This window comes from Lygodium microphyllum, chromosome 23 (assembly GCF_053477565.2).
Source record: "Lygodium microphyllum isolate KBCC chromosome 23, Lygodium_microphyllum_v1.1.10, whole genome shotgun sequence".
Lineage (NCBI taxonomy): Eukaryota > Viridiplantae > Streptophyta > Polypodiopsida > Schizaeales > Lygodiaceae > Lygodium > Lygodium microphyllum.
The window spans coordinates 127,001,556-127,028,848 of NC_141157.1; the positions used below are offsets into that span (position 1 = coordinate 127,001,556).

Below are 27,293 nucleotides of genomic sequence, written 5' to 3' on the forward strand. Positions count from 1 at the left end.
TTCGCACATGCCGCTGACATTTACAAATTACACAGGAGGGATCCTAGCACTCTTTTACAAGGACTTAGTGTGCGCTCTTATATTTAAAATGTGTCTTTCCTCTTTTGGGCTTGCCTTGGACATTTGATTTGCTTCTTGCATTTTAGCTAGTTTTCTCCTGTTTTTTCATTGGGCCACCATTTTCCGCTTTGTCCTATGTCTTTTTAATTTTCTTTGTGCTTTCTTTGCATTGCAGTTAACACTTGGCTATAGCATAGTGGGATTGCCTAAGAGTAAGTGGCTAAAATCATATTATGTATAAGAATCTATATGCAAGAGTGAAAAGGAGATGTGTACGAGTGGGTTGATCCAAGTGTGTATGCCTAAGTACCCATGCAAGTGTGCCTAGGTCGTGTGCATGAGTGTGTACAAACCTTTTTGGACAAGTATTTGACCTATATGTGTGTACACCATCTATGAAAGTGTATCTATGCATGTAAGGCTCCTATGTTCAATGCATGGGATTAAGTGTGCCCCATTGGTGCATATATGTGAAAAACTATGTGTACAAGTGAGACTATTAAAAGGTGTGTATATAAGTGCCTTTGCACAGTACCTAGGTTTTATGGGTGTGGTTGTGTGTTTGTCTTTTATTCTTTATCCACTTGCTTCTCAATAATACATGGCAAAAATTGAAAAACATAGTCAATACATGTAACATATAGTAGACCTATTGTACTGAAATTATTCTTCTTATAATAAAACATAAACCAACTCATCAAATGACAAGGCATTGGGAGGTTTTTCATCATCAAACAAAGAGTAGATACAAAACTTTAACAAGAATCAAGAAGGTGACTGAGGAAAATTTGCACAAGTGAATTGTATGGCAAAATCTCATATTTAGCAATCAAATACTCCTTAAGAACATTGATCTTTGTTAGAAAACTAGCCATAGAGTGATCGTCATCTATTTGTTTACTCTCAAGCTTCTTAGATAAGTGAGCAATGTAGGTCTCATTTCTTCCTTGTTACAAACATGTAAGTCTATCCCCCAACATCTTTAGCTATCTTATGTGAGTGGATGTGTGGGATCATGGTATATTTAACAAATAATTCAATCAAGGCATGAGCATCTTCGCATCTCTCCCATCCCAATAAATCTACTCAAAAGTAGGTGATGGTGGTGCTCTTAGTATTAACTGGAGTAGAAATAGAACTTGAAACATCCTCAACAATTCTTGTTTGTGTAGCACTTGTAGCTTCCAAAGCTAAACTAAGATGCAATTCAATTCTGTATGCAATGTTCTAGAGCCCTTTTGCAACCAATACATGACATGTCATATAAGCCCATAATGGATACTTGATTCCATTCAACTTGTCCTTAGCAACCAACATATGAAATAAACCATTATTGCTAGCCATGACCATTGACTGCACTTGATGCGAAAGTTGTCTATATAGAATAAAATCTACACAAAACCAACCTAAAATTTATAGCACAATGTAAAGTAGATTGTAAAATGTATCATCCTCAAAAATTATACACAAAAGGATAAAAAAGCCTATGTAGTATTGGCAATAGTGCAAACAGGGCTCAAAACAAAACTGAATCAAAAATCTAACAATGTTGAGTCCTGTCCGTCGATCTATAATATTTAATGACTTGTGAATGCTAGTCAAATCTTGTTCGAATTGCAGGAGATGAAGTGAGGCTGCTGAGGATCTTACATAAGAAATTGAAGCCGTCTCTAATACCAATTGTTGAATTCAGGATTGCAAGAATACACACAATGTAGCTTAGAGAAGAAGCAACTTGAGAGAATAGATTATTTTCAAGACTAAGTATATCCTAGAGTGAAATAGACATATATACAAGGGTGAGAAGCAAAACCTCACAGAGAGGGAAAAAGGTGCCCCAACAATTGTAAGTATGTTAATACACATCATTACTAGATGTATTCCTAGTAACATCATTGCCCGTTGGAGTTTTGTTCTCAAGAAAAATGTGCTAATTTAGAGAGCCTTTAGTACTCGGATAGAAGGATCCACTAAATGTATTCCTAGTAATGTAGCTTTTCAAGAGCTCAATCCAAGTGTAGATATTCCAAGCATTATGCCTAAATAAATCCTAGGGGCTAAGAGTAAACACCTTTTGGGAAGGAACTGAGAGGCACATTGTACCTCTTGTTGTTATCTTAGGTGATAAAACTAGGAGGGGAGTAAGGGACATTGGTGTTGGTGTGAGCTTTTGTCAACTCTTCAATGCTCCAAGTATAGAACAATACACCAATTGGGCATACGTATTTGAATCTGACCATGATGTATAGATCAAAAGTCAAACCTAAGGAAGTTCTTAGGGATTGTCGATCAAAACTAGCGGATTGCAATTCTAGTTAGCTTGTTATAATTAAAGGAGGGGTTTTCACTTTTTAGTTGGATATCTCCCCTTTTTGCATTGGGCTTATGACCAATCGTATTCTTCTATATGCATGCATTAGCTTCTCATGGACACGATTAATATAGAAGAAAATATACACTTCTTTCTTGCAACCTTCACATCCATTATAGGTAATCATGTGTCGTTTCAAGAACAAAATTATCATTTACATATGAGTGAGCCTAGCTCTCATTAAATGCTTACAACATAGAAATTTATTTCACCCATAAGGAATGGGTTTGAAATATTACATGAGAACCTTATAGCTGAATAAAGCCTAAGATAATATATTTCACTATTTGAAACTTTAACAAAATTTGAAATATTAATTTTTGGCACTCTTGATTAGTCCTCTTCAGTCCCCTTTCACACTTCATTTAGCTTCCAACTTATGCTAATTCCATGGTACGCTCCATCCTTGTATTGTAGTGTCCTTCGAAAAATCTATCTCCGAAGTGCATGGAACTCGATGGATGGTAGGATAATGTATGGAATTATTGCTATAATGAGGATTTGTGGGTTGTTGACATTGATGGTTATCATGCTCCATCTTTTATTTGCTTGCACAAACATTAAGTTACAAAAGCTCCTTGGTGAATTGTCCCACACTCAATGACTTATATGGCTTAAGGGTGGGTGGTGTAGTGGAATACACGGTGAATTGTCCCACACTCAAGGACTTATATGGCTTAAGCTTAGATGGGTGGTGTAGTGGAATACAATGTGAATTTTGTCAAGCAAGCCCAAGGTAACCCGCCCTTGATGTGCCTTGAATTTGTGTAGTGGCGAAAGAATGGGACTAGGGATGAGAGATGAAGTTGGTTATCAAGCCATCGAGTGTCTCTAATCTTGAGGACCGCTAGGTGTGATGCATTTAAGTGTATCTAATCTAAGAGCTCTTACTCTCTTTTTCTTTTTTTGTCTTTTTCCTTATTTTCTACTCTATTTTCTTATTGAATAAAATTTGATTTTACATCCCAACAAATGGTAGCAATGTTCATGATAGATAGGCTCTACTCAATAAATATACTTTCAATGACACCTATGATAAACCGGATGACTCTAAGAATAATGGTTAGTAGAGTGAGTGAACTCATGGTTGACCATGTACTCCAATACAGCAATACAATATGATGGAATCAATAATGTTGTGGGATGGAACCATGCCATTTCAACTCAATCGATTATGACATTTACATCTAAGAAGAGTATTCATAAGCTACCCTCATAGATTGGTAGTTTCTACTTCAACAAATATGTCCATTTGAGCCGTCTTTAGTTGCTTTCTTCACAAGTGGCTAGGAGGATCTCTCTTTGTCCTTCTCGCATTAATAGGTTGAGAGATCTTAGGATCAAAGCCAATGCTATACTCTAACTCTCAATTTCTTTAACTTCCTAAAGGAATCAAGGTCAAAATGCTCTCCTCTCAATTGCAATGACTTTGAAAACATGGATAAGGCATGTGGGCTTGTACCATTAGAGTTTATTGTCTTTGTTAGATTCAAATGTATTATTTCCATAGATATGTTTTCCCAAGGTTCAACACTAGCTTAACAAATAATCTAACTCCATAACCATGGTAGATGATTTCCATTCTCACTAAGTCAATCATTATGTTCTTGATATTTGAGTTGGAATTAGCATGGGGATCCTCCTTGTTAAGACTCTTGAGAAGCTACTTTGAATATCTCTACTTAACTCTAGCCCAACCTTTTAAGGTTCTCAAGAGAATTGTATCCCCATTTAGCAATGTACCTAGTGGAACTATTACATTGGTTGAGGCTAGGGTAGCAATTATACTTGGATCTATCTCCATAAACTGAAAGTTCCCAGCTCTTGCATCATAGCTACGCCATTGTGATGGCATGCCTTGGGGTTCTTTTTGGCCAGGTGGATTTGAGGAAGGTCTCTCAAATGTGTTAGGGCCATTGGGGTTGATACAGTGTAGTGGTAGACAATGCAAGTGAATTCATAACTCCTACTACCTCTTCCTCAAGTAACTCAACTCGGACTTACTTGACCTAGAGCTTGACTTTTTTTATCACCTTCAAGTAATGGTTTGGGTTAGGATGTTCACATATTTCGGTGGTAATTGCCTTTTTGGTGTTGGATGTAGTAGTTGCACTTTTTGCACTAGAAGTAACGGCATTGTATAGGAGCTCTCTCTCTCTCTCTCTCTCTCTCTCTCTCTCTCTCTCTCTCTCTCTCTCTCTCTCTCTCTCTCTCTCTCTCTCTCTCTCTCTCTCTCTCTCTCTCTCTCTCTCTCTCTCTCTCTCTCTCTCTCTCTCTCTCTGTGTGTGTGTGTGTGTGTGTGTGTGTGTGTGTGTGTAACTAAATCTATGTCTATTGATGTGAAACCCAAAGTTAGTTATCATTGGTTATGTATGGAATCTAGAATCTAGTCAAATAGCAATAACTCAACATCATGGCAAAGTTCAAAAGGAAAGATCATGTCACCTTTTTTTAGGGTGATGAATGCATAGAAGAAGGTCTTGTTTGATAGACAATGACTTCATAATACTTACTCCCTAGATATGTGGGAGTCCTTGTTAAAATTTTACTTCGCAAATGTGTGAAGGACATGGCCATTAACAACAATAAAATTGAGCTTATAAGGAAAATGATATGTAAGTTAATAAGTATGTTTCACTTTCTCCTATTTACTTTTTTTGAACAAGTGCAAGAAAGAGAGTGACGATGGGATGTGTCTAAGGGGGAGGAGATGGACGTGAGGAGAGTTCAGGATGGAGATCAATGGTACTGAGTGGACCTTCCTATCACATTGTATGTTCTATGTCTAATATGAAAACCATCGGCTCTTACAACCTAGATGAAAGAGATAAGCACTTGTGGGTGAATGATTCAAATAGCTCAAACATAGTCTAGTGTGGATGTTTTTAGTATCGCTAATATTGTTTATGTTTTCTTGTATTTATAGCCTTTCGAAATGACATAAGGTGTCATATGCATTATCACTTTTGGTAAAAGTAACAAGTGTGGTTGAGGGTGAGATATTATCACCAATATCTTTGACACTCAAGTAGCAGGTGAATTTTGTTCAATACTTGGACTACTTTTTCTTCCCACTTAATAGTATAACTAACATGCTTGTACCATGACCAACGTTTGTACAAAGTGGCACAAAAAGGAGACTTTCATACTTCATATCCAGATCTCATGTGCAAAGCAAGAATATTTGGGTAGTCTGACCATGCATCAATATTCAAGAACTTGAATGAGAACATAAATGTGTGGGTACAAAACACACAAGAAGCCACCATTCATTCCTATGTGGTATCAATCATCAATAAAATGTGTGACCTTCCGTTTCTTATTCTATTGTCATAGTAAAGAATAAAGAATAAAGTGATAGTGATGTGGGCGGTCGGTCACCTATAGTGTACAAGTGTGCAAGTAGTAACTACAATATAAATATAGGTAGCTAGGCACTAGCGACCTTTAAACTCCAACACTACTTTATGGCAAGGAGATATACGTGTAGGTTGGACAATAACTTGGTTAGACAAACATTATTTATAATGAAATAATATGAATTTATATGTAATTAATCCTTTGACTTCCTTACAAATCTATTAAGAGGAACTGCAAAATATGTTTAAGAAAAGTTGATAATAGTTAATGATGATATAAACAAAAAACTTAACCAAGGTCTCCTTGCAAGGAAAATTAGAGCTATGATCTTTTCTAAATTTTGGCTAATTTTATCATTCATAAGAGATGCATAATAATCTCCATAAAATGGCACGAGAAGAAAATAACTTATAACATGAGAAAATGGTGCTATAAATATAAGTAAGGGATATGCAAAAATAATCATAACAACCAACATTTGATTGAGTTTCTTTAGAGGATAGCAATTAGTAGCATTTTAACCATTCATCTTCTACTCCAAAATATAGTCTCCTTCCATTAGGCCATATGGACAAAAATCACAACTGTATACATTAGTTATGATATTTATCATTTCTATGGGGTTACAAAATAACACCATGTGAAAAGGTTTCATGGGCCTCTATCAAATGTTAGTGGGGCCATCACCACCATGAAGATACAAAACCATGGTTGACATCATTTGGGCTTGAGGATCATCAATATGGGTCCCCTAAAATCCACATGGAAAGGAGCGATGTAGAAGCCATAGTCTGACCATTGTCATAAGATTCTAACCTCTACATCTAACCATCATGCTCTAGGATGCCTAGCTCCATGGCAAAGTAAGACCTCCGTTGCTTTTTGTCAATGAGTGTTAGAAAATGCGATGCATGGTAGATGAGTTGCAATACTTTGATCACCAAAAATTAATGTGATCAACACATGAGAGAGATGGAGAGAGAGTTATAATAGCCTATAGAAAATGGGAGAATCTAAAAGATGTCAAGCAACAATCAAAAAATATGTTAAGTAACCAATAATGATATCCAAATTTCTTTAAAACTTCTTCATTTCTAAATTTCTACATTGAGAAAAAATGTCACTTGAACTAAAGATTATGGATTTTAGCTTCATTCAAAAATCTTAGGTGAAATTGGTAACATTCAAGAAAGGCAAGAAAGTAAAAAGTGCATAAAATGCAAACTTAAACATTCCATACATCTAAATATTCTGCCTCAAATCTTCTTGTCACACAAAATATTCATCAAAAGTACCTCTCATGATATTGAACTCACCCTAGCTTTTTCACATCGATTTCACCAAAAAGATGTAAAGAGACCTGTTTGTATGTCCATGAAGGCACTGGATCTCAAACTGCAAGAGTTCAACTTAAGAAGAGATAGAATTCATGGTATGAAGAAGAGAAAAGAAGAGGATTTTAATTCATTGCAATGAACAAATACATTGAAAGCATATCATCAACATATTTGCAATCCAAGTATACTCTTCTAACAAAAATAAGCAAATATCTTAGCTTTGAAGACTTATGTATAGCATAATTCAAACTATGATCAACCATGTTTGATTATGAACTGCCAAAAGTGTTATGGACAATCATGTATGCATTCATTATCCAAGAACAACCATGTTCTTGTCTATGAGAAACCTTGCTTATTCAACCCATATTCTCTTGTTTTACCATGCATTAGTTCAAGGACCACCCTCGTAGTCAACCAATACATCATCCTTCTATTTCAGGACAGCAATAGACTACTTTGTTCCAATTCAGCCTTACACCACTCCTCTTAATTCAAGAAAGTTGTATATATTTCTTTTAGAAAAAATCCGATCTACTCTTATTTGAAAAAATCAACCTTGTTTTATGGCAATCCAACCGTTCATATGCAACATAGGTTAACCTTGATATGAAGATTCAATTCAACCCTATCATGAAGATTCAATTCAACCCTATAGGTACCTTGTTTATAACAATTTATACATGTTTAAAAACAGCCTTGCATACCCGTGTTATATTGCTCTCATATTCTTCTCAACCCCTAGTTCCGCCTTACATTAAGCACTCTCTTGTAGAGCTTATTGTCCATTTTCCTGATTTCTCCCAATCTACTGACACATGCAATAGACCCTATGTTCAACCCTGCTTCACTCACAAATTGCCCCTCCATCAACATTCTTTTCTCATGTTTCCTTGTTGCCCCAAAAATCCTCCTTTCACTTGCCAAATATAGTCTTTTCTTATTCGTCACTCATCAAAGGTTCTAACTGCATTACATGACTTCAATCCACACCTGAGCCTTGTAAAATAATAATAATGCCAAGTGATATGGATATCAAGCAAGATTAACTTCATTTGAGGAGATAAATCTTCCACATGTTTGCTCAAAGTTTCATCTGCCACCTTCAAATCCATACATCATATCCCAAACAAACCAATGGTTCCACCAAATGGAGTCATCTTAGATTGGGCCTTCAAGAGGTGCAATGCATGCCACCCACAACCTAGCAATCCATGTCCCCACTTGGGGCAGTACCAAAGGATAGAAATGATACCAACATGTCAGTCAATTGTTCTACCTCAACACTTCCAACGTATCTATGTTAAATAGGCCCATGAAAGATATCTTAAAATGATATTAATCCCCATATCAATTCCACAAATTGTATTCGATTCCTAATGCCTTTTTAGCATTTCCATTCATCGTTTCCCGACTAGATGGTTTTAATTATGTCACCTTTGTTCTACTCAAAAAATATAGTGATTTCTTTAACTTTCTGTCTATCTACTTTTGTAAACATCAATACAGCTCTCTCTCTCTCTCTCTCTCTCTCTCTCAAGTTTTCACAAAACTTCGAGTCTAAAGCTTGCCTTTTTTTAACTCCAAAAAAGCATTCAAAATGTTCAAGAACTCATGAAATGGTTTTAAACATGACCAAATTCAAAAATTTAAGAGCCCCTCAACAAAACCAATATTTCCAAATGTTGTCTAGGCTTATGTGATCCTGAACATCTTTTAAAGTCATCATCTAGTATCTCTTACTACTTCATGTCACCTATCAAAGAGACATTTCACCAACTATTAAGAACATTGTAATGATGGCATTTTAAAGAGGCATCAAGCATCCCTTTCATTGCTTTTCCCAAACTAAGACTCTTTACTGAAACATTTCACTGACTACTTAAGAACATTGTAATGAGAGCATTGATTTGTGAAGCACAGGCTGTTGTTGCATCTCACATTAATCAGTCGTTAGTGAATAATAGTTAGTAGAAAAACAAATATAACTGGGACAAAAAAATATCAAAATGAGAGCTCGAATCAAATCTACATGTGCCACTTGTGGCCTTTCGTTCAATCAGCCAACACTCGGGGCCAACTCCAGAATGTTAAGGTAAAAACATCACCCAACTAGTGACGAGTATCCTCAGTAACATTTAGCCTCATATGCCTCATATTTCCTCCAACATGAAGCTTTCGGAATACAAGTTACTACAACTAGCTTAGAGTAACACTATGTTGAAAATTTTCAAGTAACAGTATTCGTGCCACTTCCAAACAGATTGCTGTTGCAGCTTAAAAATTTTGTAAACTGTAACTCATAGGTTGGACACTATTAAACTAACACCAATATAACACCTCAGTGTAAGCATGTGAACAACCCCATATAGTCAAAGCCATACAGATCCACAATATTGATGCATTAGATTCTGATTCCTGTGTTTGGTGTCACATGCTACACATGTATTTTGGGCACTTAATGCTGCTATCAACAGCACTTGCCTTGCGATATATATGTTTATCTTTATAAAACTGTGTAACAACTACCACTCCAGAATGCTCTACTAATGTTCCCTACCACCCTCTACCCAGAACCCAAGGTTATCCAAGACATCAAGCTTGTCAGCCAACAGTGCTATCTGTAATTTGAGGACAGAACACGTTTGAGAAGAAACAGCTACAGCCAAGGCTACAAAAACACTATAAAAAAGCTAGATAGAGAAAATCAGGAGCAACTGCCCAACCTGATCCTGTGAGGTTTTCTCACTCAACAGTTCCTTGCAGAGTTGTGTGTGCCATGCTACACTGCAATCAATTCACACACACAACCTCAACTGGCAGCATCCACATTCCACCCATCTCTGTTTCGTTGATGTGTACCATGACATGCTCCAATCACTTTTGAAACGTGACCTAAACTGCCACCATTCACATTCCATGCCGGTTTTCTTTAGCCTACATTCTCTTATCTTCAGGCCAGTTCATAATGACCGACTGTCAAAAATTTCATCTTGGCTGGTTGTCAACAGCTCATATGGTGAAAGTGGCTGGTCCAAGTGCAATCTCTCGTGAATGAGGTCTTTCAGCTGTTATACACAGCAAAGAAGAGTGACCGAAAACTCAACCAATAATGAGCCAAGATTTGCTACAGTAAACTCTTCCAGCTTTCTATACAGATTAATAAAGTACAACCTTCTTGGTACTGTACTTTGTGAAGATCTTAAAGATACTATGAATGGCAATTTACAAGAAACCAAACACATTCTGAAATTCGGTGAGCACAGAAATCCTCTAATCTGGAACAAGTACCCAGATTTTAGAAACCCAATGACATGTTTCGTCATCCCCTTCTGAAGATCCTTTACCTTTCAATAGAGCTATCTACAAGTGCAGAAGACCACAGCAAAATCTAACTTCCTTTGCGAGCTAGCTGGCATCTCCAAGGTGCAATAGCAAATTTCCAACTCGGTGATGCAAGCAACTCCCCATCTCCTTGTTCTGGTTGGCTACCTGGGAGCACCACAGCATTATCTTCATCACCTGTTTGATGTGACAAGCTATTCTCTTGATACTCTGGCTCCAAAGAGGCATTACTGGACTGTGCAGTAGAAGGCTTACTTCCAAGTTCATTACATGTGCAAAGAGGCAAATGCAAGCCGGAGAATCCTGTGCATGTGACTGCTCTGAAGGTTTCTGCAGAGATTGGAGAGATTTTATTTCGTCCTGTCCTTGAAGGATTACCTGACTGGTTGAATCCATCACAAACCTCTGAGTAGCTTGCGCAAAGGCCTAATGAGCATGCTGTGAGTTCCTTTGAGCAATTCATCCTTTCCAATCTAACAAAAGAAACGATACCATGCCTGCAAAGAGGACATGGCACAGATCCTGGAGGACCAGAAACCTCTGAGGCAGTGTTGCTTGTGGAGCATAGATACAACGCACACTTCGTACAGAGCTCATGACCACATCCTGCAAAAAAGATAAATTTTTTTCAACTGCTGCTCTGCTAAATGCATGCAAAGCTAACCAACTAAACATGTCAATTTCTGATATCTCCATCGGCACACTGACTCAGCCTTCCCTCCACAACAGATACAGGAAATGGTTGTAGCAACGGCACAGGAGCACACATGCAGCCAGAAATTCCCCCTAAAAATGTGCATGCATAAACATGCAGAATTGTGCACAAGCATGCACAAAAGACATGCATGCTCATACAGAAATAGACAGAGACAGAGAAAATGCATGCATGCATACACATATACACACAGGTCAGGAGTCCCGAGGAAAAGAATGACCTTCTGCAGCAACTGTACAGTTGCGCTCCAAACATACAGCACACTGTTCACTGTTCCCTTCAGGAAGAGGGTCGTCAGTTTCAAGCCCCAAATCCCTGCCAAAAATGGAGCCCAATCATCTCACAAAATATTACCAAATGCTTACAAAAAGACCTGATGTCATCTTGCAAATATACTTATGTTCAATAGACTCCTTTCTGAGCCAAAAAGAATTGCCAGAAATTAATGCTCCCAAATAAATGCAAAACAGCACTCCATTCCTTGAGCCTGCCTCTTTCTTTTAGTTTCTTTACTCCTCTCAAGGACTTCTTTCTGTTTCCTTAAACCAACAGGGTCCACAGTTGATACCAAACATTTAGAAATGATGACTTTTGCCATGCAAACAGTAAGATAAATAAAAACAAACGCCACTACACTTCTGTTGTTGGGTAATGCAAACCGATAAACTTTTGAAAATTGATATCTTTGCTATTGCAAGAAGAGAAGTCTTGGGTTAACAGTCAAGCATGGTCATGGACAATCTGGCATTTGCAGCCATCCATAAAGGCAAGGGGAAATCAAGGCGGCAATTTGGCTCTAAAAGAAAAGGCAAGGCAGCCACCCTCCAAGTCTCATAGCAGCAAAGATGATAATAAAAAGAAGAAACAATGCAATTACTGTAGACAAAAGGGACATGTCAGTTTGGATTGCAGGAAGCACATGGCTAGTGAAAAGAGGGAAGCAATCATGTACAGATAATGCTTCCTATGTAATCAAGTGCATTAGGAAAATTGTTTTGGAGGAAGTGCTGCTGCTGTTTTCAGCCTGCACATAGTCCCATTCACAGTCTTGCATGCAACTGTGCACACACAGCCTCTCTCAGCCCAGTTCATAATATTCTCAGCCCCACCTACCATTTTCTCAACCTGGCTCACCATTTTCTCAACCCTGCCTGCAATTTTCTGCAGAGGGGGTTTTCTAAAATTTCTGCAATTTCTCATCTGTCTTGCTCATCTCATACCTAATTTCTAAGAAATTTTCAATTTCTCACACTACGGGCCAAGAAATTTGGGGATTTTGAGCCAACTTTCCCAATTTTTAAAACTTTTTGAAATTTCTTCGAAGAAAGTTGGGGCTTTTGCCTGTTTTGACTTCCCCTATGTGAATCTCCACTGGAATTGCCAACATTGTGCAATTTCTTCAACATTGGTCACAAGGGGGATTCCAGCTCCTGATTACTATTGGCACGCATCCCGATGTGACATTTCTGAAGAAATTTGAACTGTAAGGTAAAACTTTCTTCAATTTCTTTGAAATTTCAAGAAAAAATTTGGGGCCTTTGCCTTGCATACATACCAAGGCAAGAAATCAGTGGTACAACAGAATTTAATTACTGCTACAGTTCAATAGAACAATGAATTTGAGGAAAATTTAGAAATTTTGGGAAGAATCGGCATTAAATTGCTACAATTTGTAATTTTGTGGACATGCATTCTGAGGCAGTGTACTACCAGCAGTATACAACAGTGCATTGCTGTTAATCTTGTGGCCGAGGGCTACTTTGGGTGACATTGCACATACTTTGGCATTTGAGTGACAATTCGGCACTTGTTTGGTAATCCTGAAGGATTTCTGGTACTCTTAAGGAGTACACACAGTATATTTCAGCTTTGAAGTATTTGGCTACAAGTTTTTGCTCATTTCTAATGGCATGGCACATCAGGAAACAATGATCATAGCAACATCCTTGGTGTCCTCACTTAGGAGGACAAGCTTGATAACTCCAACTACTCGTTATAGAGTTTTATGGTTTGAAACTTCTTGTTGTGAAGGATGTGTGGGACTATGTTACATGTGACTTACAATGACCAGGAGGTCTCACACCTCAAACATCACACTTGAGGACAGGTTGTTGTTGTTGGTGCTCTTGTTGCAAGAAGAAGATTCTAAGAAGAACATTACATGCGTTTAGGTAATGTGGCTATGCTTTCCAAGTTTAAAGACAAAGGTAAAGCCAAGCAAAATGAAAAAAACTAACAAAAGGGTGATGTTGGACAGCCATCAAGCAAAACTTTCCAAGACTTAAATAAGTCTAAAAAGAAGGGAGAATGCCATTATTGCAAAAAGCATGGTCACTATATTGTTGAGTGTCAAAAGATATTGGCCAAGGAGAAGAAAGACTCAAGTTTGGCTGTCCAAGAGGCATGAGCCAACAAATCAACAAATGGTGATACTTCAACCAACTTGGTAGAGGAGGATTATGCATTTCTCACATGTAGTTATGATTCTTCTATGGCTGACTCAGCATTTAATATTGCTGAAATGTAACAAATATGGTATTTTGATAGTGGTGCTTCAAAGCACATCACTTCTAAGAAGTATTTGTTTATTTCTTTGCATTCAACCCTTGCTGGGAAGCGTGTCACATGTGTAAACAAGAACAATTGCGATGTTTATAGCATTGGGACATTCACTATTACTATTGCAGATGGTTTAGACTTCATGCTTCTAGATGTATTATTTGTGCTTGGCATTACAAAGAACTTGTTGTCTATTTTAGCTTTCAATAAGCATGTCTTTCAAGTCATCTTTGAGGATGACAAATGTATTGTCAGAGAGAGAGAGACTATACACTCAAGCTGTCCGGTACCCTATACAAGGGTTTTTTTCTTGTTAGACACTTATGACCAACAATCTCATGATACTTTGGCAATCACTAGTCTTACATCCACTATGCAAAATGCAGAGCTTTGGCATGCCCATTATGGACATATGAGCTTAGGAATTTTGAAGACCCTTCAAAGGTGTCATATAGTAGATGCATTGCCTCCAATAGAAAACCCACCTCCTCCTGCATATGAGAGATGTATTTTGGGCAAGATGCACATGTTTGCCTTCAAAAAAGATGGTACAATGCATGTTGTCCAATGAAGGTTAAATTTGATGTATTCATGCATTATAAACATCTTCTGGCAAAGCTTGAGGTTGAAACTTGTTTAAAAGTGTAGGCGCTTTCCACAAATAGAGGGGGCGAGTATATGTCATGAAGAAATACTCTAAATGTAAAAAACACAAAACCAACCGTACAACAAAGCATAGACTGATAAACACAAAACATAGTTAGAGCTAGGATTAGGATAACTCAAAGACAGTGAACACAATGAATAATAAAGTGAATGAATAATGAATATACATTGCTCATGCAACAAACACACCATGCAGTGAATACTAAACCTTAAACTCTCGTATCTCTCGGATCAAGGCAAAGGTTATGAGTAGTAGAGTGTATCATATTGAGACACAAATCCCAAATCACAACAAAGACAACCTTTAAGAGACAGTAGAGCGAGAGAGAGAGAGAGAGAGAGAGAGAGAGAGACTAAAAATGCAAGTATCTAAGGAGAGAGAAAAACTAGCGATTATGCAAAACAAGTAAATGCAAGTTGACTGTGCTAAGCAACAGGTGGAAACTGATGGCAACAATGCAAATGCTGATAGCAACAACTGGAGAAGATACAAACTATAAATGCCAGCAAGATGATGATGGTGACAAGGTACCTAAGCAAAAAGAAAAACTAGTGACTGTGCAAAACAAGTAAACGCAAGCTGATTGTGCTAAGTGATAAGTGAAAACTAATGGCAACAATGCAAATGTTGATGGTGATAGCTAGAGGAGAGAGACTAACTGTAAACACAAACAGGATGATGATGACGACAACTCCTACTAATGGAGATTGGATGCAGATGATGGCCACTGGCCCTGGAAGCAACAAACGCAAATTCCCTAATGTCGCCAACAGCTCTAAGAGATAGGCGACAAGTACAAAGATTGGAAACAGGCGCCAAGTGATAGCAAACTGCAATGGAAGGCTCTTACCACGATATCCTCCACAAATGAGGTGTGGACAGCAGAGAGACAGCTCTTGAAACCTGCAAAAACGAGATTGAGAGAGAGTGATGGGTTGCATGCCTATTTATAGAATGTTTAGGACACCCAAATTAGGGTTTTGTATGTGGGACACAATGACTCTCTAAGATCGTGTTTCTTTTCAAAATAAAAGGGTTTCTTCATTAATTAAGTGTGTTTTAGGGTTGTTTACGTTAGTCTAATGCATTTTTAGCTCAACATATGTCCCGAGCATTTGAGACATATTTGTTGGATCATAGCATTATACATCATGTCACTATTAGAATGACTCCTCAACAAAATGGAGTTGTTGAAAGGAAGCATCACACTCTCATGAAAATGACTTGTTGTATGTTAAAAAGCAAGGGATTGCCACATAAATTTTGGTTTGAAGAGCTTTAGTGTATCAATCATGTATTGAATAGGGCACCTACAAAGGCTTTGAAGACGATTACACCGTTTGAAACTTGTCATAACAAGAAACCCAAAGTTGCCTACTTTCGAGTATTTGGTTGCATAGCCTATACACATGTATCAAAAGAGCTTCATGGAAAACTTGATGATAAGGCCACAAACTGCATTTTTATTAGCTTTAGTTCAGAGAGCAAAGGCTATCACATATATGACCTGTCAAAAGATGACCTAGCAACAAGACAGTAGGGTTTGCGGAGAGGAACACTGAGTGAACTCAGCAAACATGGAGAAGAAAATAGAAGAGAGAAGAAACTCTTATGAATGGAATGATGAAGATCTGAATCATGGAGTGAATGTGATACAAGGGAACAAGGGTGCCGTAGCACAAGGAAGATGATGAAGACACCCACAAACCGCAATGTCCTCCTGAAGCGGTGTGAGGGCGGTGGAGAGGCTAGAGAGAAGAGGTGACAAACTGAATGAATCAACCGTAAAGAATGAGTAACAGAGGCAACCTATAAATATGCAAGGGACTATCTAGGGTAGTGCTCAGAGGGAGAGAGCCGGTTGTCTGGGGCGACGCCCCACTGTGGGTGCTCAAACTCTTTTTGGGGTTGTCTACTATGAAACCCTAAACACAAAATGCGAAACTCTAAACGCAAAATGCAAAACACAAAACTGCGAGTGAAGGGTTTCTCAACACTCCCTCTTAAGCCCAAAAAGGGGAACGAGAAAAGTGAGGTGGAGATGGAATGCTACATACTGAAGAATGCTCATGCACCAAGTGCCACTTGGACAGTGTCCCTCGTGGGGAAATCGTTCACTTGCCCAAGCACCCTAGTGCAAAGATGATGAAATCAAGCAATGCATAAGAGGAATGTCGGACTTTGTGTGGTGCCAAGAACCATAAGAATATGCCCATACTTGATCTCAGGAGTTGGCTCCATGCTAACCAAGCAACCAAGGCAAGAAGAAGAGGAGGAAGAAGATGTAGATGATCCCTAAGTTCCAAGATTTCCACTTGAAAGTTAACCTGCAGTAAAGAACAGTAGACAGAGTGAACTGGAAAACCCAAAACTCAACGTCCGGAGAAAAGCCACTAGCTCTGTGCATCCATGCAAGAAGGAATACGAAGGAAGGTCTTGTCACCAAGTCACAGTTGAAACCTCCAAGGCCCCAATCAAGATAAATCCTCAAGATCTTGGGTATCAATGGGTGAAATGACCACTAGAAGGAGATCACCCCATCCAAGAGTAGAAAAAGAAGATAAAAGGCCTCCACCAAGGTGTGCGAAGGATTGAGAGGGGGGTGGGGACCCCCTTTGAAACTGGAGGAATAGAAGCCTCCTCTGAAGTCACGGTAGATGTAGATACCCCCTTGGAGGGGGCAAAGAAAGATGATCCCCCTCTGAATTCCCATCTTAGATAGATGGGGAATCCAAAAACTCATGGATCACGACTCTGAAATATTTGAGGATAAAGTAAGTGCCACCGGTCGTGCCGAAGAAGGTATCTAGGGTAGTGAAGAACTCCCAGAGGTGGCCTCTCAAACTTGAGTAGGTAGGCAAGGGTGAAGGGTGGGACTCAAACTGAGCAAGGCGTGGGCAACAGTCGCTGCTTCTCAATGGAGTGGACCGGGAAGCTAAAGAAGGAAAAGGAGTTGAGCAACCACTGTCTCTCGATGGAGCGGACTGTAGAACCGCGGGCCGTGGTAGGCCACTATACTCGAAAATAGATGGGAGATGACTGTCCCTAGCATTGTGACGATCTCCAAGAGGTCAGAGCGCCAATCGATCCTCCATGTAATCGAAAGGACTTAGTGATTAGATGCGTCTTATTGCCTTGAGCATAATACTCTGATAGCCCACACATAACAATCTCTATGGCCCAAAAAGAAGAGATGACACAAGGAGTGCCTAGTGGACAACGCATATACTCCAAGGGGGTGGGAAGCAAAGCTCAAAGTCGGCAAGCATCGGTGGTGTATCCGGTGATGCCACAATAGGAGCACCCAATAGATTGGTCATCTGTTACTGAAAATGTGGCTGAAGGCCAAGATGTTGGACCCTCAATGTAGAAAGAGGATGATGATCACCAAGGGGAAATGGAATTCGATGATGCATTCAAGAATCGAATGAGAGCAGCAGCCAATATCTTTGCTGAATTGGCAAAAGATCCTCAGTTTACTCGGTTTCTGAACACTCTTACGAAGGACAACAAGGGCAAGAAGAGAAAATCCTATTCTAGAACTTCGTGACAGCAAGATGCACCGAAGAACAAGCCAAAGCCTTCTCAAGATGCTCCTAAAGATGCTCATGGTGAAAAGCAGTTGGTGCCAGTTGGGCAAGAAATGCAAATGCAAGTTCATGATGTAAATGCTAATCCTATGGTTTTTGGACAGCAAGGTTTGCATGAGAATTTGGGGCAGCCAGCTTACTTTGGTGGTAGCACAATTTTTCGTGCTATGGTGGGTGAGCGACCGAATGTGGGACTGTATGGCACACCTCCCCATAATTTTCAGCAACCAATGCATGGCTTGCATAACCCAATGTACTCGAGTATGGCTCATGGAATGCATAATCCGATGCATGGCGGCATCGGTATGATGCCTAGTGTGCAAAATCACGCATATGGGCAAGCATCAGTACCCCGTCGTGCTTTTGGGGCTCAAGGAACAAGTATTGGTCATGCAAATGCTCTGTTTAATGCTGGCTATCATGAAAATTGCCTCTACACTAGCGGATACACTATGCCTTTCATGTGAGCTTGTTGAGGCCTTTTTATGCTGACGTGCCTAAGGATGTATCTGCTGAAATTTAGTCCAATGTAGAGGAGCTGAATGAGATATTGGTATCCGAGCAGATTTTGGCACATAAAGAGAAAAGGTCAAAGGTAAAGCTTCCATAAGCTATTGGGTGAAGTTTCACAACTGTTCACCAATGGATGCTAAATGGATGGAAGAGGATGACTTGGCAGACCATCCTCAGTTGTTGCAGCTTTACCTTGATGCCTTTCAGTTAGATCCGACTTTGGATTGGGCTCTTTCAAGTTCAGCAGGGCAAGGGTCCAGAGTACCACCTGATACTCAAGGGGGAGGTAGCACTTCCACTCCTCCAGAAATAGACTGCTCTCGTGTATAGTGGATCTTGGATGTATTTAGCATGCATCCAAGGTACTGTGCTGACAGTATGTCTGCCATGAGGTCACTATTCAGTGTACTAGTCACTGTGGTATGTATGCAGATGGGTATGGTTTTCACTGCAGCTCTGAAACTGTACATTTGCATTAGGTTATGATCATGAGAGACTGATTACGGAGTGCTGGTTTACAGTGTATGATAATTAGTTTCAATGGTATTCAGCTGGTTCTATGGACAGCAGCATGTGTACTGAATGCCATTGACAATTCAGCCATGGTTTCGGCTCGGTTTATGCTTTAGTATGGTTGTCTAGTCAGCATTGTTGAGAAACAAGAGTTTGGGATGCATCCGATGAGTTTCTGGCAACAGTTCTAGACTATTGTTGAGCTTTATGCTATGTTTATGCTAGCTGGAAATTTTCAGCAAATGGTGGGCATAAGAGATAGTCAGCCAGCAATGGCCAATGTTTTGTTGACTATGATGCCTTGTGAAAATTGCAGTGCAATATTGTTTGCTTTGACACATTACAGTGCAATCCAGGACGATTGCAAGAATTTCAAGGGGGCAATTTGTCACAAGGACGTGAAAATTTGATGCTTTGCTTATGTTTAATTGACATTTGATTAAAAGATTATTCAAATGTGCAATTAAAAGATACACATGTAAGGTGCAAGCTACTTTTTTTCAGTTGAAGGCCAAAGGACCCTGTGAAAAAGATGGGTGTCAAAGGCAAAAGTTGTAACAAGTTACACTTGTTAGATTCTAGGTGAATTTTGGTGCCAGTTTGTCCCTAGGACCATTAATTGGCCATTAAGTATCAGTGGTGACACTAGGGACTAGGCATTAATTAATGGATTAATGCTTGTCCAAGGGTCAATTAATGCATGGGACCACTTTGGGTTGCAAATGGCTTAGCCAATTAATTTTTGGATGGGCAAGGTCAATTTTTTGGGCACGGATTAAGGGTTGAATTAATTTTCAGAATTAATTAATTTTAAGAATTAATTAAATAGCTGAAAATTGCTGAAAATCGATTGAGAAAGCTGCCACTTGGCAAAACTTTCCCATGCAAGTGGGAGAAATGCTAAATAGGGCTGAAGGGAGAGGAAAATCTCGTTTTTTCATTTTGGAGCTGTTGGAAAGAGGTGTTGGACTGTTGCTGCCAACTTCTGGGGCCATTTCCCAACCATTGGAGACCATTTTGGTGATGGAGATTGCATACTCTTGACCTTGGGAAGCTGGCAATTGCTACTGATGCACTTTCTCTTGAAGATCACAATCTCTAAAGCTCCAATTGTTGTTGGTGCATCCGTTTGGGGCTGGTACAGCAGGGCAGCAGCTGATTTTGATCAGTTCTTCATGACAAATCTCAGAATTTTCTCTCTCTATAGCATTCTCTCATCTCCTTCAGCCTATGCTCAGCCATTCTCAGCAATTCTTAGCCATTCGGAGGAGATCTCAGCCATTTTTGGTGGGCTAATCTGTAATTTCTGCAATAAACCCTAATTTACATCAAAAATTAGGGTTTAGCAGCTACCTTGGGATCCGTGCCAGAGATTGAAGGCTCAAAGGACTCAAATCAACAGCTGATAATTAAAGATTAAGGGATTTCAGGAGCCAGCCCATCCCAAATTGATTTGGGGCAACATTTGGCCAGCCAAGGGTCAAATTGGAGAAGAAGTCCTGGGTGAATCAAGGGGCAAATGACCCAAAAGGCTTGCTGGTCATTTTTGACAGCAAGAGCAATTGGTTAGCAGGAGGAGATTGAAGAATATCAAGTTGTACTCCTTCCAATTGAATGAAGCTAAAGAAGTACCGCAAAGAGCGCTAGTTTTGGGGCCAACAGGGAGTCTACTGTCCCAAAATGTTATGGTAAAGTGCGTATTTCATTTTATGTGCATTTATTTATTGCTATAATTAACTCTAAAATCAGGTTATCACCACCCATTCCAAGAAGGAAGGCTGGTTTCACATAACTTTGCTCTCTGGCAAAAACAGTCCTACAATATCCTGTTGCAAAAGAAGCAAGCAAAGCTGATTAAGACCAAAGGGGCAAATCCCGCAAACATAGAACAGGAAGATTGGGATGAGTTAAATGAGCTTGCACGCTCGACCGTCGAGCTATCAATTTCTGATGCCTTGCAGTTTAACATTGATGCATAAAGTAAAGGGTACCATTTGTATCAATCCTCTACGAACAAGACTTTTGTTAGTAGAGATGTGGTATCCATTGAACATGCAGGTCAACCCTCTGAAGACAGCAAAAATCAGCCAAATGTGGGCCCCATGGACATGTTTGACAGTTCACTACTTTTATTTCAGAAAGATGCACCAAACTCAGCAGAATGCTTTTGAGCCCATTGATTAGGCCAACGCTGATGATGATGTGGCTGATGAGAGGATTGCTATTCATGAGGGAAAAAACAATCCCTAGATGGCTCTTGGACACATTACAGGACAACAAACAGCCCATTTCCCTTCTCGGTAAAACTAGGGCAACCACTCACCATGCTAAGGGTAAACTCATTGCCCAAGCACTTGTAGCTACTACTTGCAACTAAGAACCTAGTCCTTTGAAGATCCATCACAAGATGAGTATTGAATGGCAGCCATACAATCAAAGTTGGAGTCCATTGATAGAAATGGCACATGGAAGTTATGTGACTTGCCTCCTATCAAGCATGTCATAGACACAAAGTGGGTTTACAAGGTTAAACAACTAATCTGATGGTAGCTTAACCGCTACAAGGCAAGGGTCATTGAGAAAGGGTATGCCCTATTGAGAAACCCTTTTGTAGTGGCTGGGAGCGCAAGGATCAAGACAGTCAATGGCTATTAGCAGCAAAGAGAGAAACAAAGAGTGAGAGTGAGCACGATCTTTTTGGGTACAATGGCGAGTGTAGCACTTCAGGTTTTTAGATAGATATATATATATGAAAGTACAAGTGCTACGAGTGTGTTCACACCCGAGCACATTAAAAAGGCATGAGGACCTTTATTCCCAACAGCCTCCCACCTAAAGGCAATATGCCTTAAGAGGAGAAAAGAATCAGCTAAGTCTAGGTATGTACAAAGTTGAAATACATATATCTATCCAACTCCTATCATCTATCGGCAATGAGCAAACCGCTCTGCTTGAAGACCCTTCGTGAGAAGGTCTGTCAGATTATCATCTCTATGCACTTTGACAAGCTCACTGCTCTTGCTGTCAAGTACATTTCTAATGAAGTGCAACTTCACCTGTATGTGCTTCGTCTTCGCATGAAAGACGAGATTCTGTGCTAGCATGATAGCACTCTGACTATCACAATGGAGAACAGGTAACTCTGTAATGCCAAGCTCTCCCAAAAGACGTGAAAGCCATTAAGCCTCCTTGCATGTCTCAGTGGAAGCCACACACTCTGCCTCTGTAGTAGACAATGCAACACACTTTTGTAGCCTGGAGATCCAAGAGACTGCTCCTCCTATGAAAGTAAACACATACCCAGAAGTGGACTTTCTGCAATCCGCATGACCAGCATAGTCTGCATCCGTAAAGCCAACAACAGATGCCTTCTGCTTTCCAAAGCAGATGCACAACTCCTTTGTGCCTTTGCGGTATCTCATAATACCTTTCACTCCTTCCCAATGCTTTTTACTAGATTTTCCATGTATTTGCTAACCACTCCTACTGCAAAGGCAATGTCAGGACGTGTAGCAACCATAGCATACATCAAATTGCCAACATCTGAAGCATATGGTATCTTGGCCATTTCAATCTTCTCATCATCACATGTAGGACTGTCCTCTGCATTGACTTACACATATGGAGACAATGGAACCCGAATTACTTTCCCTCCCTCCATATTGAAACACTGCAAAACCTTGGAGATATACTCTTGCTGAGATAGATAGAGTAATCCTTTCGACCTATCTCTAAGTATTCGCATGCCAAGAATGTGATTTGCATCACCAAGATCCTTCATGTCAAAGCTACCATGAAGACTTTGCTTCAGTGAGTCCAAGGCATGAGTATCCATGTAGGCAAAATCAACATGTCATCTACATACAAAACCAAGACAATCAGACTGCCATCTGCTGCCTTCTTGGTGTACAAGCAATGATCCACTTGACTTCTATGGAAACCTTGAGACTACATGAATGTATCAAACTTATGATACCATTCTCTTGGTGCTTGTTTCAGCCCATACAAATGTTGAGATATCGAGCTTCACTCGTGATATGCCAAGGTGACCGTTGTGCATTTATGTCACCGACTTGTCAGTTGCAGATGCGGTTGGTACACCGCCCATGAATAATAGCTAGATGATAGCTATCCTTATCTACTCTAGTTCGTGGCTCAGTTAGTATGTCACCTTAGTTAGTTAAGTTTGGTTTGAGATCCATATATAGAGTTCTTTTATTTCTTTTGTACTAGAGTTCTTTTGGCTTACACAACTAAGAAGAGAAAAACTGTTTTTAGCCTCCACCCTTGTGTGTATTCCCCCATTGTGCAAGCAAGAAAGCTACAAGTGAGACTCCTTCCTTCTCTCCCACAATCTTGACATGGTATCAGAGCCTTGTTCGTGGTAAGGAGCTCAAGAAAGCAAGCCAAGCTCGCGATGTTCTGGTAAGAGGACCAGTGTTGCTTTCATTCTTCTGTTTTGGGAGCAAGTCTATGCAGGTAGCACAGCCAGAAAGTGCAAGAGTGCATTGTCTCAGGTTGAGACGCCCTTCGTGGTGAAGCAAGAGGGCAGTATATGCTGCGGAAAGAGCTTTAGTCCTTGGTGACCCTATTTTTTTATTTGAGGCCATTTCGGGGCCTGTTTTGGAGGCGGAAGTTTTCTGCACGCGCTCAGGAAAAGACCCAGTTTTATGCTGTGCGACCACTGTTCTACAGGTCGGTGAAAAGTTACTGTACAAATTACATCGTATGCCTATGCGCAGAGACATTGGGAGTTACAGAATCATCCTTGTCGCCTGTTGATGCAAAATCGTCACTAGGAAGTGACTGTGTGGTCAAATACCACTTTTGTCAGTTTTGCAGATTTGCCCTTGTCAGCCTGAAGCTGTGTTCTTTGCAGTGACAGAATTTTTTGCAATGTTCTGTAATGGCGTCTGATTCTCTCTCACAGATTGTCACTGAAAAGCTTGACAAGAACAACTTCCAAGCATGGAAGTTTAGAATGACAAATTTCCTTATGGGAAAAGGATATTGGAAATTTGTTGCAGGAAATGAAAGAGAACCAGTTCTTCCTAATGTTCCCAATCAACAGCAAATGCAGGCATTTAAAGCATGGCATGAGAGAGCCAGAAAAGTTATGTATTGGCTGTCTATCAGCATTTCAGACTCTATGATTATGCATATTTAGGATGCAAGTACGCCAAAGGAGGCATGGGATACTTTGTCAAAAATGTATAGCACAAATACGCAAGCCAGGAAAATGCAGCTCAAGCAAGAGTTGCACAATGTGCAAAGAAAAAGTATGAGCATCAATGACTACCACATGAAAGTGAAAAAGATTGCAAATGCACTTGCTTCCATTGGGTCACCAGTGGAAGATGATGATTTAGTTTCTGTGACCTTGAATGGTCTAGGAAAGGATTATGCACAGTTTCGAACATCCATTTCCGTCCATGAAAGATTTCCTGATTTTGAGGAGTTGATTGCTCTTCTAATTTCTGAGGAACAGAGAAATGGTGGTGCATCTTCTTCAAGAGGAACTTCAAAAGAAGTTGTCTTCTACTCAAATGCTGGAAGAGGTAGAGGCAGAGGTAGAGGAGGCTGATCTGGAGGCCGTGGTAGAAATCAGAATATGCAGCAAACTCAAGAAAACCAGTCTTATGGAGGAGGACCTGGTAACTCTAGAGACAGGGAGAGCCAAAGAGGTCGTGGTGGATGGCAAAGAGGGCAAAATGCTAACAGCAATGTTGAATGCTACTACTATGGTAAAATGGGTCATATAGCTAAAGACTGCTATAAAAAGCAGAATGACATCATGAAATGAAAACTGCAACAAGGGAATTATGCATCTTCTAGTAGACAGGATGATGACAGAAATGAGCATTTGTTTATGGTGCAGCACATGACCAATTCTGTGACAAGTGCAGAAGAAAGTAACGATGTGTGGTATGTTAACTCAGGTGCATCAAACCACATGACAGGTCATGCAGAATGGATGCAGGATGCAAGGAAAATGGAAAAACCAAGATTTGTGGAGACTGGTGATGATACTGCACATCTTATTGTGCAGATTGAAAATATTCATTTGTCTATGCAGGGTGGGAAAAAAAAATACCTGTCGGATGTATTTCATGTCCCGAATATCACCAAGAACCTGGTTTCTGTTGGTCAAATGGTTGAGCAAGGCTTGCAGGTCAGATTTAATTCCCATGGATGCCTTGTTGAGGATATGAAAAATAAAGATCGCTTGATAGCAAAAGGAAAGAAGAATGGCAGAATGTTTACATTGGATGCAGACATGCCTGAATTGAATGCAGCAATGTTTGCACATGGGACCGGTGTAGTTGCAGATATTGATATCTGGCATAAACGCATTGGTCATGTTAATGTACAGCGACTTAAATCAATGCAGGCCCAAAATATTGTTGCAGGATTGCCAAAATTCAAGGTTGCCAAAATTCAAGGTTGCAGAAATGCATAAGGTATGTGAAGCCTGTCAGTTTGGAAAACAGGCAAGGAAACCATTTCCTAGACATGTTCAAGAGAGTAAGAAGCCATTGGAATTAATCCACTCTGATGTGTAGACTACTAAAGCTGCATCTCTTGAAGGCTGTCATTATTTTGTCACTTTTATTGATGACTATAGCAGAAAAGTTTGAGTGTATTTTATGAAAAAGAAAAGTGAAGTTTTTGGGCATTTCAAAACTCTTAAAGCTATGGTTGAAAAAGAAACAGGCCTGCAAATAAAATGCCTAAGGTCAGATAGAGGGGGAGAGTACCTCTCAAATGAGTTTGCAAGGTTCTTTCAGGAGCATGGCATAAAGCAACAATATTCATGCAGTCATACCCCACAGCAAAATGGAATTGCAGAAAGGAAAAACAGGCATATTGAAGAGGTATCTCGTGCCATGCTCAATGAAAAAGACCTGTCAGACTTTTACTGGGCTGAGACAGTTGCTACAGCAGTCTACATAATGAACAGGACTCCCACTGCAGCAATACATGGCATGACTCCAAAGGAAAGGTATACTGGTAGGAAACCAGATATTTCTCATTTGAAAATTTTTTATTGCATTGCCTATGTTCATGTGCCAGATGAGTTGAGATCCAAGTTGGATCCAAAAGCTGAAAAGTGCATCTTTATTGGTTATTCTCTGCAGCAAAAAGGGTATAGATGCTATAACCCTTCTATTCGTAAGTTTATAGTGAGCAGAGATGTTTTTTATGAGATGAGTAGCTGGTATAAACCAGTAAATGTGATTGATAATGTAGATGCACAAAATGGTAATGCTGCACAGAATTCACAGCAACAGTCACAAGATATTAGTGGACCTGGAGCGTCCTCTAGCAGTGGTTCACATTCTTCGCCATGGACAGGCAGATTGAGATCAGGAGAATCTTCTCAAAGCAATGCAGATAGTGGTATACAGGTATCACGAAAAGGAAAAGAGAAGGTAGATCAGCCCATGTTTGATGTGAATGCAGGTCACTCTTATGTGGATGGTGAATCCAGTGGCTCAGAACAGAGCATTGATGATGAGTTGGGTATTCCTTCTATTGTTACACCTGGAGTAAGGAAGACCAGGGATGTTTTGAGAGCACCTGGGAGTGAACCTACTTTGCGCAAGTCTACCAGAGCTAGATATCCTGTGGATAGGCTGAAATATGATGGATTTACAGCCATTCACTATGCATATATGGTCAAAGTAATACAAGAACCAGAACCTACTTCTTTTGAGCAAGCCATAGGAAAAGAAAAATGGGAGAAAGCCATGGATGAAGAAATGGATGCCTTGGAAGCAAATGCTACATGGGAATTGGTACCTTTGCCTAAAGGTAAGAATGCAATTGATTGTAAGTGGGTTTATAAGATGAAGCACAATGCAGATGGTTCTGTGAACAGATACAAGGCAAGATTAGTAGTCAAGGGATATGCACAAACATATGGCATTGATTATGAAGAAACATTCAGTCCGGTTGCAAGGATGGCAACCGTAAGAGCAGTCATTGCTATGGCTGCATCAAAGGAATGGTTTTTACATCAGATGGATGTAAAAAATGCCTTCTTGCATGGTGATTTGCAAAAAGAGGTATATATGGAGCAGCCACCAGGTTATGTGCATGTTGTTCATCCTGAGTTTGTTTGCAGGTTGAAGAAAGCATTGTATGGCTTGAAGCAAGCACCTAGAGCATGGTCTGACAAGATAGGACAGTATCTTATCATTATTGGCTTTCAAATTTTCAAGGCAGATTTCTCACTTTATGTGAGAAAAACAGAGAAAGG

The 27,293-nt window shown here is 39.7% G+C and overlaps 1 protein-coding gene across 3 annotated transcripts in view; it reads right to left on the reverse strand.

The window, feature by feature from the left end:
* Positions 1-9,513: 9,513 nt before the first annotated feature.
* Positions 9,514-27,293, reverse strand: part of LOC148016724 (E3 ubiquitin-protein ligase XBAT33-like) — a 46,343-nt gene continuing 28,563 nt past the window's right edge. For 2 of the 3 annotated variants that reach the window (XM_087664500.1, XM_087664499.1), the window contains 2 exons: positions 11,409-11,503; positions 9,514-11,079 (listed from right to left, as the gene is read on the reverse strand). In XM_087664500.1, the coding sequence (XP_087520626.1) occupies positions 10,520-11,079; positions 11,409-11,503 (655 nt within the window). In that variant the 3' untranslated portion in view covers positions 9,514-10,519. The remainder of the gene's footprint in view (positions 11,080-11,408; positions 11,504-27,293) is intronic. The other variant, XR_015688146.1, reaches the window with a different exon arrangement.